The sequence below is a fragment of the Aquila chrysaetos genome, chromosome 13 (assembly GCF_900496995.4).
Source record: "Aquila chrysaetos chrysaetos chromosome 13, bAquChr1.4, whole genome shotgun sequence".
Classification (NCBI taxonomy): Eukaryota; Metazoa; Chordata; class Aves; order Accipitriformes; family Accipitridae; genus Aquila; species Aquila chrysaetos.
Window position 1 is genome coordinate 30,472,941 of NC_044016.1, and position 14,664 is coordinate 30,487,604.

Sequence of the window (14,664 nt, forward strand, 5' to 3'; positions counted from 1 at the left end):
ATATAAAGGTTAAAGAAGTCATCAGTTTTCCTTCTAATATCTCACTCCAGTTGATGAAAAATGAATCTTAATGAAGCTCTTTGTAAGGGCTTTAAGCATTTTGCAAACACTTCACAGCTTGGGGATTTTAAGAACGATTTTCTTTTGAAAACTTTTCTTTTCATAAAAACTCAATCCTTTCTTTCAATCATACTTCATACGTATCAGGTTCTATTACTAAATTATGTGTTTCTGATTGATAGAATAGCGCCAGCAAGCATTCATTTAAGCCTTACGGCTACTACACATAAACTTCTAGTTTATACATTAACTTCTCAGAACCCTCTGCTTATTTTTCCACATCACTTTTTCAGGTAGATTCACCCTGCAGGAGTCCAAGGAAACATTTCTCTTCGCTATTGGTGTTCAGAGGGAGCAGAGACAAATAACTTCTCAAGGTGCCGATAATCTTATGCTCTCCTCCACCGAGTCCCATTCAAACCTCTTTCGCCAGCGTGGGGCTCTGCAGGCGGTTGCCCTCTCGGCGGGTCGGTCCGTAGCTACCCAGTTTCTCAAAGCGGTGGCTGTCGGTAAGATGCGAAGCTGAGCTTGGATTATTTACATCTCCAAATGCACTCCTGCAGGAACAAGAACGCTACCGTCGATTCTTGGCCGTGATCCAGCCGCAGTTAAGGACACTCGGGCTGTCTAAAATCCCCCCTAGAATTTCAGTCAAGTAACATGTTCCTCGCTGGCATGAAACCCGCCAGGAACAGTTTGCAGTGCCGCTGCGGTTCTTTGCCAAAGGGAAGCGCTCTCTCCTCTTTATTGGATTAGCAAAGGATTGTTCTGGAAGGCTACTTTGTGCCCACACGACGACTTTTGAGAAGGGGCATTCAGCGGAGAACCGTAGCGTTGCACAAATACAGATGAACCGGGGAAGGGTTTCCCCCAGCCGCTGCCCCGGCGCAGCCCCTGCGCCTCAGCCCTCTGCGGCTGCACCGCAGCGGCAGCCGCGGGCACGGCCAGCCCGGCGGGAGGCGAGGCCGGCGGCGGCGGCGGGGCGGGGGGGGGCCGAGGGCGGCCACGGGCGAAGCCCCGTGGCTCCCCAGAGGGCGGCATCCCCTGAGGATAGCGCGCTGCTACCGCCCCCGACGCCTACGCTCCCCTGCCGTGTAGAACGTGAGGTAAAGCCGCGCTTCCTCGGCGTTTCCCCGCGGGGGAGGACGCCCGCCCGCCCGGCTCTCCCCGCCGTGCGCGGCAAAGCCGGCCCCGCTCCCCTCAGCCTCCCGGGGCCGCCCCGCCCCGCGGCATTGTGGGGGCTGTAGGCGCTCGCCGCCGCCGCCCGCGCCGCCCGCTGCCCGCCGGGGCTGAGGCGGGACTGCAGCTCCCGGCGGCCGCGGGGCGGCGGAGCCCGGCCCGGCCGAGCGGCGGCGCGGGGAGGGGCCGCGGGCGGCCGTAGTCGGCCCGTCGCCGCTGGGAGAGGCCGGCGCGGAGGGGAAGGGGCTGGCTGCGGCGGCGGCCAATGCGAAACTGGCTGGTGCTGCTGTGCCCCTGTGCGGTCGGGGTCGCGCTGCACCTCTGGCTGCTGCTCAGCTGCCCCGGCGGCCCCGAGAGGCAGCCGGCAGGTAGGGAAGGGGCGGGCGGCGGCGGCTGCCCCGGGGCACGGGCACCCCGGGCGGGCGGGGCTCCCCCGCCCCCAGGAGCCCGGTGAGGAGAGGCCGGGGGCAGGGGGCTGGTGGGGAAGGGGGGTGCCTGGGGCCGCGGGCGGCTGGGGCAGTTAACGGGGCCGGGAGGCGAGAGGAGCCGCGGGGAAAGAGGGGTGTGCGGGGCGGGGGCTGTGGCCGTTAAACGGTCGGGCCGCCCCCCTGCTGCGTAACGCCGCGGCCGTGCCGGCGGCTCCGGCGTTTCTGTGGCTGCGGGCAGCGGGTCTGCCTGCCGGCTGCCGGGCTCGGGGGGCTCCGGGGCTCGCTCGGGACGACGACAGCCCGCCGGGGAAAAGCGCCCGGAGTGCCTGCGCGGGTTCATCGTGAGGTAACGACTCGTTAGGCCGAGCCGCGGAGAGCAGCGCCGGCTCCGCGGTTTACACCGGGGGTACCGACCGCCGTGGCGGTCCGTGGGTTGCCGAGGGTGCGTCGCAACTTTCTGTGGGGCGGCAGCCCCCTCTGAACCCCTCCTGCCCCACGGGTGCCCTCCCGCTCCCGCTGAGGTGCGTGGGGAAGAGATTCCCACGCGTTTCACTTGGGTCGGGTCATTCCCAGTCCTAGGAATAGCTCTTTGCGCTGTGCCGTGTTCGCCTTGGCGGTCTTTAAAACCCCTGTGGTGCAAAAAGCTATTCACAGGATCGGCACAAGTGAACTCAGACCCCTGAGGGCTTGCTTACACCTTGTGCTCCTCATAAGACAAGTTGTAGTCTTCAGGCCGCAAATCTGCAAGCCTGGTAGAAACAGGCATCTGTTGGGGCAGAAACTTTTGCCAACTACCCATAGGAGCTGTTTGAGAACATTAAGAAATATTCTACAGGACATCTGAAAAAATTATAAGGAAAAAACGGTGGGTTTTTTAAATTGAGATCTGCTTAGAACTCTGTTTAGCGACCTGGTACCCTGTTCACTAACAAAGCCACACTTTGCAACCGGTGCCTGTTCCCTGTGCAGAGTGTGCACAACTGTGAGGAAATGAGAGTCTGCTGATTTCCAGTGGTAATTAATAACGCAGGTGTGAAAGGAGCAAGGTCAGTGCATTTGCATAGCCTGAAGGCCACAGAGTTGTTTGTATGTATGTATGTCTTTGTATTCTGGCCATTGCACACTTGAATTATAAAAGAACGGGAGTTCCAGTTGATAGTCTGAAGTGCGTTTGGATTGTCTGGCTGGTTTTGTTCCTCATTTTTCACGGTGCTGCTTTTGTAACTTCAGTGCATTCATTTGGAGTTAGAAGTGGCAATGTGGAATCTCACGGTGACCTTTCCTGCAGAAATGTGTTTTCCGCTAACAAATATTTCTAAAGAAAATCCAGAAGTTTCTCAGTTGGGAAGGGAGGGAAGAAGCTTTGCTCTTCAGAGATTCGCTGTTTCAAGTTTGTGTTTGTTACTGTGAAACTGTGTCGCATTGGATAATGTTAGGATAACTGGGATTTTTAAAAAAAGCTTTTTTTTTTAATACTGAAAGAGTAAGTGTACATTTTGTTTGTGCTAGTGGTACTTAGTTGTAACCTATTGAGTAATGTATTCATGCTGAGGAAAGAAAAACTGATGCCTGTTATAAAAAGAGAACTTCCATAGGAAAATGTTCAACACTGTACATGTGCTAGCTCTTTGTAGGCCTGATCCTTGCATGATAATTTAAGGAAGAGATTGCCTCTTAGCCTTCAAAGTACTGTGAAATGTACAAGCTGTAGGTATGGCTGCCTTGGCAGAGGAAAGAAGCATGAGCTAAGGGACCTCTTCTATCTCTGATGTCTGCTGTGTTATATTTTTTTTATTATTCAGAGTGTTTTAGGAACATTAATGAATTTGTATACAAGAGTAAGAAATGTCCCTATATATTAAAAGGCTTCTTGAACCTGAAACTGTTTAAGAGGATCTGGTACTGCCTGATAAAGCCAGTCTTGTTTCATTTGATTATTGAGTAATATCTTTTTTTTTTTTTTTTTCTTGTTTGCTGCTCCAGCAGCTCTTTATTATCTACTACCTGGAATCAGTGATATGAATAAAAATTAAATCTGGTCATGGGACAGTATTTTACAATAGCTGTGACATAAAAATGCATTATTTGTGTATCCTTTGGTATTTCTGTGTAGTGTCTGTGTGCCTCAATAGTTGTGTAGTGCCTCAACAGCTGCAAAATTAGCTGCTAGTGGAGGTCAAAGGCAGAGTGAACAGCAGTTCTATTTTTTGAGGAGTTTAATTCCCCTCTCAATAGTCATCACACACACTCACGCAAATGGAAATTTGTTAAAAAGTTGATAACCTGTTATGCTGATTATTTACCTTGACGTCATTGACTCGCTAACACAAGACTGGAATAGACATCTCTGGCCATCAATTCTGCTTACTTTTTCTAATAAGCAATGCTTGAGCTCTGTCTTAAAATGGCAGCTGGGCAGCCTACATTTATTTAGTGAAGATTTGGGGTAGCTTTTTGTTTGTTTGCTTGGATTCCTAGCAGTCTTAGGAAGAGGCTGTTCCAGAATTTTGTTGTCCTGATTATAAGTGTTTTCTCGTTTCTGCCCTCAACTTGCTTGCAAGTGGTTTATGCCCTTCTGTTCTTAAGCCTTTCAGTTAAAAGGGTCTTTTTTCCTCCTTCAAGTACACCTCCATCATGTAACCATAGACATCAAAGGTTTTAAACCTTTGTTTTCTTAAGCTGAGCAATTTAGGTATTTCTAACTTTTACTGGCAAAATAGGCTTTCTATTTCCAGAAAGCAGCTAATTTTTACTGTCTATAGGTCAGATGACTTTAAATGTAAACAGTGTTCCAGTCTTCACTCATTCCATCTACTTCTCTTCTTCTGTTGGAAGCACCTCTTTTAATAAGACCTTCTTCTAACTACCCCATGTGAAAGGCCTGTAGTCTGCCTGCACGCTTTGGCCCTTGGTTGTGTCTCTTCCTGTGCAGTATTCTGACTTTCTCTGTGTTCGTGATGACTTTCACCTTGGTGTCACAGAAGATAGAGTACGCTTCTTGTAGACAGTACTCTTTAATTGGAAAAAAATAAATAGGATCAGTTCTGAGACCAAAGACACTGGCCTTTGCTTCAGTGTCCTGACTTTGGTGGCTCCCTGCCTTCTTTTTGTTCATCAGTTAATGGGACTGTAATTCGCACTTTTGAGCAAGACTTGTGCAAGAATGTGCTTTTAGGTTTAATTGAAGTCCTTGTTCAACTGGTTACAAGCAAGTGCTATCGAAAGGAAGTTCGTGTGTAGGAAGCTTTAGTTAATTTTTGTAAAAATCTCAGATAAATGCTAATTATAAAATGACCTCAGAAACTTGAGAAAGAACAGACAGACCTGCTTTTAGCACTCCAGGTGGATTCGTTGCTAATCGTGTGTTTTAATTGATGGCAGAAGTCTTATTGAGTAGGAAATTACTCACTGTAGGGCTTCGGTTACAGAGCCTGATCAGAAAGCCCCACACATTCAATGTAATATGCTGCTACTTTGCTGATGCTAATGCCCTTTAATACGTTATTCCTGTTACATTTCTGGGGGTGTGTGGCAGCTAAGAATTGGCCCTTTTGGTTTTGTTAGAGTCAGTCTTTTACTAGTGAACAATTATGCAACAGATTAAAAACCACCATTTTCTAGAAACTGCTTGTATGCCATCTGTTGTCCTGTGGTTCAGCACATACTTCTTCAGGCACTGGCCTAATGGAACCATATACAGGGTTGGTCAGGCTGGCGTTTAGTGATCTGCCTTGCAGAATTAGGGCTGTCCCCCTCATGAGCTAGCCTGTGTACATAACAGGTGAGAGAGAAGGAGGAAGAGCTTAACCTGCTTTTGGCTTTTCAGTGCTGAAATAACGTAATGCAGAAACAACCTCTGAGGTTTTGAGTGATGCCGTGCTCTGTAGGGAGAAAGTCTGCCAAAATGTGATACTTTCTTAAGAAAAGATGTTGTCTGAAATCTGTTAAGCCTGTCTGTCAGAGACTAGTATGCTTGGTCACAAAGTTATTTCATCTTTCGTAGGCATGTAAAGACTAATAGGCTGGTGGCCTTGGAAATCGAAACCTTCCATCAACAGGTCACGTTTTGCATTGGCAGTAGCTGTGCAGTTCTGCCAGTTGTTCCCCAGCCTTCATCTGTGAGATCTTACTATAACGTTGTTTTCCAGCAATGGATCATCCCCAACAAAAACAATCCCCTCACCTTTGATGGGCATGAAATAATTGACAAAGAATCCACAACAAAGCTGACAGTATTTTCCAACTGAATTGGGATTTTTTTTTTTTAGAGTTTGCAGTTATTCCGTGGATGTTGCAAAGTACTAATGAGCAGCACTGGAGCTGCATTTTTGTGTTTTGGTGCTGGAGCAGGGGGCAAAGAGTACCAGTTCTGCCAGAGTTGGAGAGCAAGACTTGTGGCTGAAGGAAGCTCTTCACCAGTTGTCTTCCAAATTGCCCATTGAGTAGGCCAGAAGGGAGCAAGTAGCCTTCCCTGGGAGCAGGTTTTTGTTCAGTGGCATCAGGGATTGTTAACTAGTTTTCAAAGGATAAAGGTGTTGTGCTTCCTCCTGCCCTCCTTCACCCCGGCACACCCCCCCCAAAAAAAAAAAAAAAAGGCAGGGGGGAACAGTTTCAGTGTTGCAAAAAGCATTTGCTTTATTCCTTTTGTGTCTACGCTTCTGATGCTTTGGCCATTGTTCCCAGATTTGTCTAGAAGTATGCAAGTGCTGTATCAGTAATGGTGTTTAGAGCACCATCATCCCACCAGTATTACTACTGTCACTTTGCAAATCAGGACCCTGCTGTCCTATTTCTTTAAGGGAATGCTGTTGATGTTAAAAAAAAAAAAAACAAAACAAAACAAAAAAACTGCCTACAGAGGTTTTCCTCTTTGAATCTGTAAAGCTTGTTTAAAAGCTTGTCTAAAGGCTTGTCTGTCTCAAGGAGTACCGTGCTCCCGCAGAAACCAGGGGTGCACATCTTGGCGATTTTTAGCTCTGGTATAAAGTAGGTACTGCAGGGGGGTCGTGTAGCTCTGCTTGCAGAGAAACGTGTAATGCAGATGAGCTATAGCAGATTACTTTAAGTGAAGAAGATTAGAGAGGGGGAAAGCTCTTTGCTTTGTCCTTTTTCTGAGTGTGTCAGCATTCTCTGAATACAAACCTTTATATTCAGTTAATTCCTTCCTTCGTGTTTGTTTGGATCTTTCACAAAGCAGCACAGAAGAAAAAGGCATTAAAAAACAGGAATGTGGTTGCAGTCACAAGAATAGGCAGAGATAACAACCTGGAATGTGTGGGGGTTTTTTTTGGAGGGGTGTTGTTCCTTTCTAGTCTTATCTTATCAAGTGGATTAGTTGAGAATATTCTAAATAACTTCTGCCTGGCCTACTTAGTTCCATTCACTGATTATTTTTTTTTTTAAGAAAAAGTAGCTGCATGGGTAGCAGAAGATAGAAAGCCCAGCCTTCCGTGGAGCTCGCTCATGCTAGCAGTCTCCAGTGGAGTTTATCTGGTGCCTGATAATGCAGGTAACCCTGTGCTGCTGCGTTTCTCAGTGCAGGCACTAACAACGAGTCTCTTCTCTGTCCAGTCCAGTTCCACGAAACATGGGAACTTAATCACTTTGGGGACTGCACACTATGTCGAACTTGACTGAAAATGACTGCCAAATTTAGTAGTTGGTGGGGGACTCACCAGTAGAGATATGTTCAGCAAGATCATATTTACCTTGTTTGTTGACAAAATCAAGCTAAATGATCTCTCAATCTTTTCATCTCCTTATAATGACAGTAAATATAATTAACAGCTTAACTTGACATTTTACTTGAGAATCAGTCTCACAGGAAGAAGAGATGCATGTTAATCTCTGTAGTTTGGGATTCTGAAAAACTTCAAGAGCTGTTGACTGCTGCTGATGTGGTTAAAATCTGACTAGGCCAGCAGACTGCCTGTCAGCAGTGACCTCTTTCCATGGCCAACTTAGCAGGAGACACACCTCTGCATCTTTAGCCTTGTCTTCTAACGGCACAGCTTTGTGTTCTCTATATGCACTTGTTTACCTTTTCCTGCAGCTCTTCCTAACTTTGATCTGTTGGTAGCTCTCGGTTAAGCTTGACAGACAGGTGGAGGTCCCGAAGACCATCGTTTTCACCAAGTTTCATGAAAACTAGTGACCAAGAATCCTGTGAAAGCTTACTGCAGCTCATACTGAGGTGAAAAACTGTACTAATAGAAATACATGTATGGTCAGACATCAGACAATTGTGTGGTAGCCTGTCCTTACAAATATCACAGCCCAAGAAAGCTTCAGTAGGAGCTTGTTACTAACCATGTGAAACAAGACTCTGGCAGACTGGACTTCAGTAGTCTTAGAGCTGACAGAAGTACTCCTTACAGTTGCTGTATAGAATTAAATGGATTTCAGCAGCTGAGAGAGGGCTGCTTCCTTTCATGTTTTTTGTAGCTTTTGCTGTGGGTTAACAGCCTCAAGCAAAACAGCCAAGTGAAAGCAATTTTGTTGCTGGTGCTAAAAGAGTGTAGGGTAGGCATTGCACATTTGGCTACTTATGTTCCACTGAGAAGTCTTGGGCTGTGTGATGCAACTGAGATGCAGCTTTAAGACAGTAAGAATTTAAAAGCAAAGCAATCAGTGATAGTGTGACCTTTGAATTGGAAAGGCTTCTTCTCCTTCTGCATCCCTTCGGTTAGCAGCACTTATAGGGTTTATCATGGAATGTGATATGTAGCTTTTTTCTCCCCCCTCCCCCCCAACCCACAAAATGTACAGATTTGGTTTTTTTATTTGTTTTTGTAATTGGAAAATTTAAAGGCTTAATTATCTTGCACAACCGGCTCGAGGTAAGAGTGATGTAGTATGTATTTTTTAGCCTTTTACCAACACTTAAAATTTTGGCCTAAGAATGCACAAAAGTAGAACATAAGATAAATAAGTTTGGTCCCCAGTGGCAAGTTTTTGATTGCTTGTATAAATTGTTACTATTGACTTGGAGGTCAGCAATGTTTTCTCTTAAATTATGCTGCATCAGAGCATATATATGCACATATCTGAATTATCCTTATAAATGAATAATAGCTTTAGTCTTTTCTTCCCTTGTGCCTCTCACTTTATGTCCCAGGTTTGTTTAATAGTGCTCGTTCAGAGCAAGAGACATATGAATCTCTTTTCCTGAAAGTTTAGCAACTGTTACTCCTACTTTTCCATAGGAAGTAGAAACATTTGCTAACAAGCAGAGAGCTTATTCATTAGGTTTTTGTGAAAGTAAGCTTTCTTTTTTCTCCATTTTCAGTGGTTTTAAAAGTAAAATGGTATAACCCTTGGGACAGAGAAGACAATCTTCTGAATATAGACCACTGTAATGCTTCCTTACTAAGCCTGAAGATGGCCTAAAACAAGAAAGAGCTGTCTGTTCTAAAAGCAGTAGGATATTCATTCTGAAGCATCTGTTACATTAACTTTGTTCCCACATGAATGGTTCATAAGGAAAAGCTTCACTCATTTTAAAATATAAGCTAATTAAAAGTATATATATTTGATTTGAGTAGCTTATTTTTATTTTTTTTAATTGATTTAAGCCAATTTATGCTATTCTGAGTCAAGTCACCCCATAGACTTCTGCTCTTAGTTTTATTTTTCTTTAATTTTGATTTAATGAAATGGTTCTGCTTCTAATTAAAAGTGGTATCTTAAAAACCAAATCTGTGTAAACAATACCTCATGTGCAGTCTACAAACACATTAGTCCTCCTATGTGATTTATGTTGGAAGGCTTGTGGTTAAGGCTGCAGAGGCTGTTTAAAGAGTAATCAAAGGGTGGAAGAAGAACAGGGAAAGAAAAGGGATATGTGAGAAGGAATTATGAGACTACAGAGGAATTTGCTATAATGTTGTAGTCTTACAAACGTGTGGCTGCCTTATGTACCTCTGCTGTTATCAAGACCTGACGGATCTTGGCTATGTAATGACCTCCAAAGACATACAGAGCCTCTGGATAGTTGGTATTTACCAGCATAAAGGAAAACTAAAATTGTATTTGGATTGAGCAATGTGTTTGACTTTTCAAGTTTCTTCAGATGTTATACAGGGTAGTAGGTCTGTTGCTCTGTCAGCAAATAAATCTCGTTCCTGAACCTTTTTTCCAATTCAGTGTATGGTTGTTATAAGAGATGTAACAGTTGACTTCAGCGAAAAACCAAGGAGTGGAACTAGTGGCTTGCTGCTTGGGTTTTTAAGTCGTGAGCATAAGTTGATGTAAACTTCTCTTAATAGGTTAATGTTCAGCTTAAGTTATTGATAAGCTTGTAGCTGTTGTCAGTACAGATTAATTTAAATAACTGTGGGTCTTAACCTTTTTTTTTCAGAAAATCAGTGTTTGCATGTTTAGAACTAAAATATTTAGTGGGAAATAGACTGGGAAAGGTTTGCCTGTGGAAACATCACTCTACTTTCCCTGCTCTTCTACTGTTCTGAGAATCAGTTGCAGAGCACTGTTTTATTTGGCTTTGGGACTAGGGAGTTGGGTGCAAGCCATTATCAATAGCCCCTAAAGCCAAAAAAAAAAAAAAAAAAAAAAAAAAAAAAATTCTGAAATATCTTGATGTTGGTTCAGCAGAGAGCAGAGCAAGGCCAAGGCCTCTCCACTGCATGCTGCACACTGAAGTGGAATGTAAGGCTAGATGGTTGTCTGGTGTGATCTGGCTCGGCAGTTCTTGTGGCGGGTGCTGTGAGGCCCTAGGTTAGTGGGCAGTTGTAACAAGACCTAGCAATCTTCTCAGTTTCAAAGTGGAAAAAGGGGATGCTGGTACAGAAGGTAGAATCTGGATTATAATTCAACTCTTTTCTAGTGGGAGTATACAATACAGACTTGGCGATATTTTTGTCTTTTTAAAATTAGATTTTTAAAAAATCTTATCTATGCCGTATGCAGTAGTTTAGAGGACCCTCGCATTTACATTTGTTTTCTTTATCTGCAGCCTAATGGAAAAAAAAATGAGATGAGTACAAAGCAATCCTTTACTAAAGCTAAATATAAATCTCTCTTAACTCTGGAATGTCTGATAAATTAAATTAAGCAAATTCACTTCAGCTACTTGCCTGACTGTTTGCAGGCTCTAAGTCAGAGCTTCTCAGGTCTATACCTGGTCATAATCTTACCTGAAATCAAGTCCGGCTTTCATGATCTCTAAATTAAAACAGCACAAGCTAAATCGTGGATTACAAGTATTGGCAGTGACATCCAGCTATGAATAAAGCCAGAGCATTCCCCTGTGTAGGGATGTAATACCCTGTGTGAAGGCAGAGTGGTGTTACACTTCAAAAGGTTGGAAATGATAGGCCTTGACATACTAGATTGAAATGATGAGGCAGAAAGGTAGTCCAGCACTTTTAAAAAGAAGGGGGGAAATGGGCATATTTTGGAATCTGACAGGCCTTGTTGAAATATTTTTTTTTTTTCCTAGGTAGAATACTGGTGAATTCTAATAGTGAAGGCCTGGTACCAGTGATGACAAGCCCCAGGCTTTAGGATAAATCATGCTGGAGGAGGTATCAATGAGCAAGCAGAAGGCCTAGACTGTCTCAAGAGTTTTACGGAGGGAACAGTAGGACCTTGCGTCTTGCCCACAAGGTTTCTGATGGCTGATAGGAAAGAGAAGCCCAGCAAGAGCATATTCTCAGGGGGCAGTTTGATCATAAGACAGGCAGGCAAATATTTAAAGAATGGAAGATGCTGTCAGTCAAAACTAAGGCTTATGTTCTTGCCTGCCTTGTGAGTCACAGTTTCTTAGTTTTGTTTACCTGCAGTGACTTGCTTAGATCATTGCAGTAAAGTTTTCCTAGATTGCTAGTGAAGGTTTTGGCATGTTGAAAATGTTTCCCCGATTCTGAACCAAGAATGCAATAGTAATTCTGCTTCTTGATTTTAGTGTTTCAGGTTCCCAGTACTCTTGCTTTTAAGATGCATTTTAATTGTTGCTTGCAACTCAGGCTTATGGTAATATGTGCATATAATATATCTTTGTCGCTTTTTATTTCTAGGTCCACTGGCATTCTTTCCTCAGTGGAAGCTGAAACATTATGATATTATTGTAGGTGTTTTGTCAGCTCGACACAATCATGAACTGCGCAGTGTTATAAGGAACACTTGGTTCAAGCACCTGAAACAACATCCTGCACTGAGCCAACGGTAATCTCTAGTGTTTTGTAATTTGGGGCTTTGGGGGGGAGTGGGGGGAAGACTATAGTGCTTAAATATCTTGATCTAATCCTTTCTTTTGGGAAGTATTTCCTTTTTTTGCTTTATTTGTGAGCATCTTGTACTCTGATAATTTTTTTCAGTCTGTTTAGTAATCTATAAGAATACTTCTTTTTCTGGGCTGTAACTATTTTTTTATACAAGGAGTAAAACGTAATTCTTTGACTGTTCGCTGCTGTTTGTTTTTGCAGTTAGTTGCCACTGTTCATTAGTGATGTATAAGACTTTGCCTTTTTTGTGTTGCAATGTACACTTTGTATGGTATGCAACTTGAAATGCTTAGTAATCCAGGATACTTGAAAGCAGGCAGGATCACATTTGGTGTGAGAACCACAAAAAACCCTCACAACAGCCTCAGCTGTAAAGTTCAGGTTTGTTTCCCACTGAACCAGGTGCATGAGACTGCTGCAGTGTGAGTGACCAGCAGAACCCTTCATTGCTTGCATAGACCTGACAGTCTACAGACAGCTCTGTTCTTGCTGAGAAACTTCTGCTGCAGTTCATTCATGGAAACACTGTCATCTTGATAGGCCTCACATCTTGGTACCTGCCTTGCACTGAGCCATTTACCGTTCACAAATGTGGTGTCACCATGCAGTTTGGAGTGAAGCATAGCTACTTCAGTCATCTAAAAATGTGACCTTTCATAGCCTATATGGAGTTCCAGGAGGATATTTAGCTGCTAGGTGAAAGACTAGGCTAAAGCGGACCCTCTTGCTCTTCGTACTGCTTCTTGTCTCCCGATTGTGGCACAACCATGATTGGGGCTGGGAAGAGCAACCTGCTGTTTTGCTGCAAAGCAAAACTGAGACATTTCATTGTAACGAGTAGTCTGGGGTCCTTGTTCCTCCTTTGATGCTATGTGTCTCTTTTCTTATTATTTTTTTAATTGCCTTTTGAATGCAGAATATTTAAACAATCTTGAATTAAGTAACAAAGCCAGGCAGGGAAAGGCAGGTTTTCAGGATCCTTCAGTGTTGCCTTAGGTCTTCTTCTGTTTAGTGTGCTGGCTGTCTTGAATCACATTCCTAGTTGCCAATCTTCCTGTGTCCTCATTATGAAATGTAAAACACTAATGGAGGTTTGGAATTGAGCCCCTATGAAGGGATTCACGTGGTTGCTCTACATACAGACTCTAATTACTGATTTTTCAGGGGTTCAAAATCTCAATCCTGTGAAAGACAGGCTGTTGCGATGAAATAAGTTTGTTGAAGATGGAGGGAGGAGGGGAGAGAACTGGTGTTAATAAAACCAAATTATTTTAGTGTCCTTGTGAAGTTTATAATAGGTGCGCATGGTTGTGCTGTGCCAGTGGAGGACAGAGAAGACCCATACTCCTGCAAACTTCTGAACATCAGTAACCCAGGTATAGAAGTTAACTTTTAAAAATACTGTGAGCTGAACTAGAACTAGTCGTCTTTTCTGAGAGTAGTTTGGGGTGCTTAACTGAGTCAGCCAGTCCTGAAAATAAGTGCTGCCTAGAACTTGCTGTCTTAACAGTTGCATGATCTTCCTGTAAGTACCATGTGCAGGCATGAAAGGGAGAGATCTTGGGGATGTAAGGGGAGGCCATTGACTTCTAATGGATTTGCATTTTCCTTGTGTCAGGGGACAGTCTCTCCCATATAATGTACATTTTTACTCAATCCCTGTGTAAAATGAAGTTGGAGAGAGCCGGAATGATCTGGTCTAGTGTCATATGTGAAGAAAGTAGAAAGGTGCCAGAGTCTTGAGTGTCAGATAGACTTTGCTGGTGACAAAGTGAATTCTAAGCAAGCCTGGCTGATAGGTTTTTCAGATTCTGCTGTAGAGGGAGAGCAATTAAGAAATGTACCACGGGGAAAAAAATGAAATGCTGCCATACAAAAATTCCTAACTAAAATTGTAAGTTCTTCCTGTCACCTTTTTTTCTATTTAATTTTTGCTCTTTAATTGCAAGTTAACAAAGGACTGCTTGACACTTAAGCCATGATTCACCATAAAATGAAGCTTCTGTTACTTTCTCTTTGAATGGCAACATCCACTGCTTAACCAGTCTCCCAAGAATAAATGGTACCTCAGGGCTTAGGGAGGCAATAATGCCAGAAAGCAGGCATCCAAATTAAGTGGAGGTGTATGCCATTTTGACACATGAATAATTATTTTAATATGCTAATATACAGATATTCATGCAGTCAAATAGCATTTTTGTCTTCACTCTGTGGATTTATTGTGTTTCTAGTCTTTTTCCTGTGGATATGTAGGCATTGATTTGCAATTGCTGGTAGCCTGCAGATTGCTGCATCACTCTGAATTCCTCCTTGCTGCAGTCTGCAGCCAGTTGTATTTTCTTCTCCTCCAGTGTTTGATTATCCTTGTGCACTTGCGAGCCATGCTAATTCATCAGAACGTTTTGCGTGTATCTAGTGTGCTCTGTGTGTATCCAGTTCAAGAACTATGAAGTCTTCTCACATTACCTCTGTCCTTTCTTTTTCATACAGTTTTGAATCAGGAAATTGAAGCATTCAGTCTCCCTGAGGACGTACCTTCTGTGCTGTCTGAAGACAGAATTGTCAGTGTGAACTTTCGTGTACTTTACCCCATTGTCATTACCAGTCTCGGAGTATTTTATGAGGCTGATGGGGTGGGATTCCAGAGGAACATCACTGTGAAACTGTACCAGGCAGAACATGAGGTAGAGTATTGTAGTTATCTTTTGAAAGTGGACTAAAGCACGTTGTCTCTTTATTGTGGATTAAGTTCTTAC

At 43.8% G+C, this 14,664-nt stretch overlaps 1 protein-coding gene across 9 annotated transcripts in view; it reads left to right on the forward strand.

Moving 5' to 3' along the window:
- The first annotated feature begins 1,408 nt into the window (after window positions 1-1,408).
- Window positions 1,409-14,664, forward strand: part of B3GALNT2 (beta-1,3-N-acetylgalactosaminyltransferase 2) — a 31,230-nt gene continuing 17,974 nt past the window's right edge. For 2 of the 9 annotated variants that reach the window (XM_030034467.2, XM_030034468.2), the window contains exons 1-5: window positions 1,410-1,607; window positions 7,072-7,176; window positions 11,702-11,849; window positions 13,184-13,284; window positions 14,399-14,592. In XM_030034467.2, the coding sequence (XP_029890327.1) occupies window positions 1,505-1,607; window positions 7,072-7,176; window positions 11,702-11,849; window positions 13,184-13,284; window positions 14,399-14,592 (651 nt within the window). In that variant the 5' untranslated portion in view covers window positions 1,410-1,504. Of the gene's footprint in view, window positions 1,608-7,071; window positions 7,177-11,701; window positions 11,850-13,183; window positions 13,285-14,398; window positions 14,593-14,664 lie in introns of all 9 variants that reach the window. The other 7 variants (XM_030034465.2, XM_030034466.2, XM_030034470.2 and 4 more) reach the window with 5 other exon arrangements.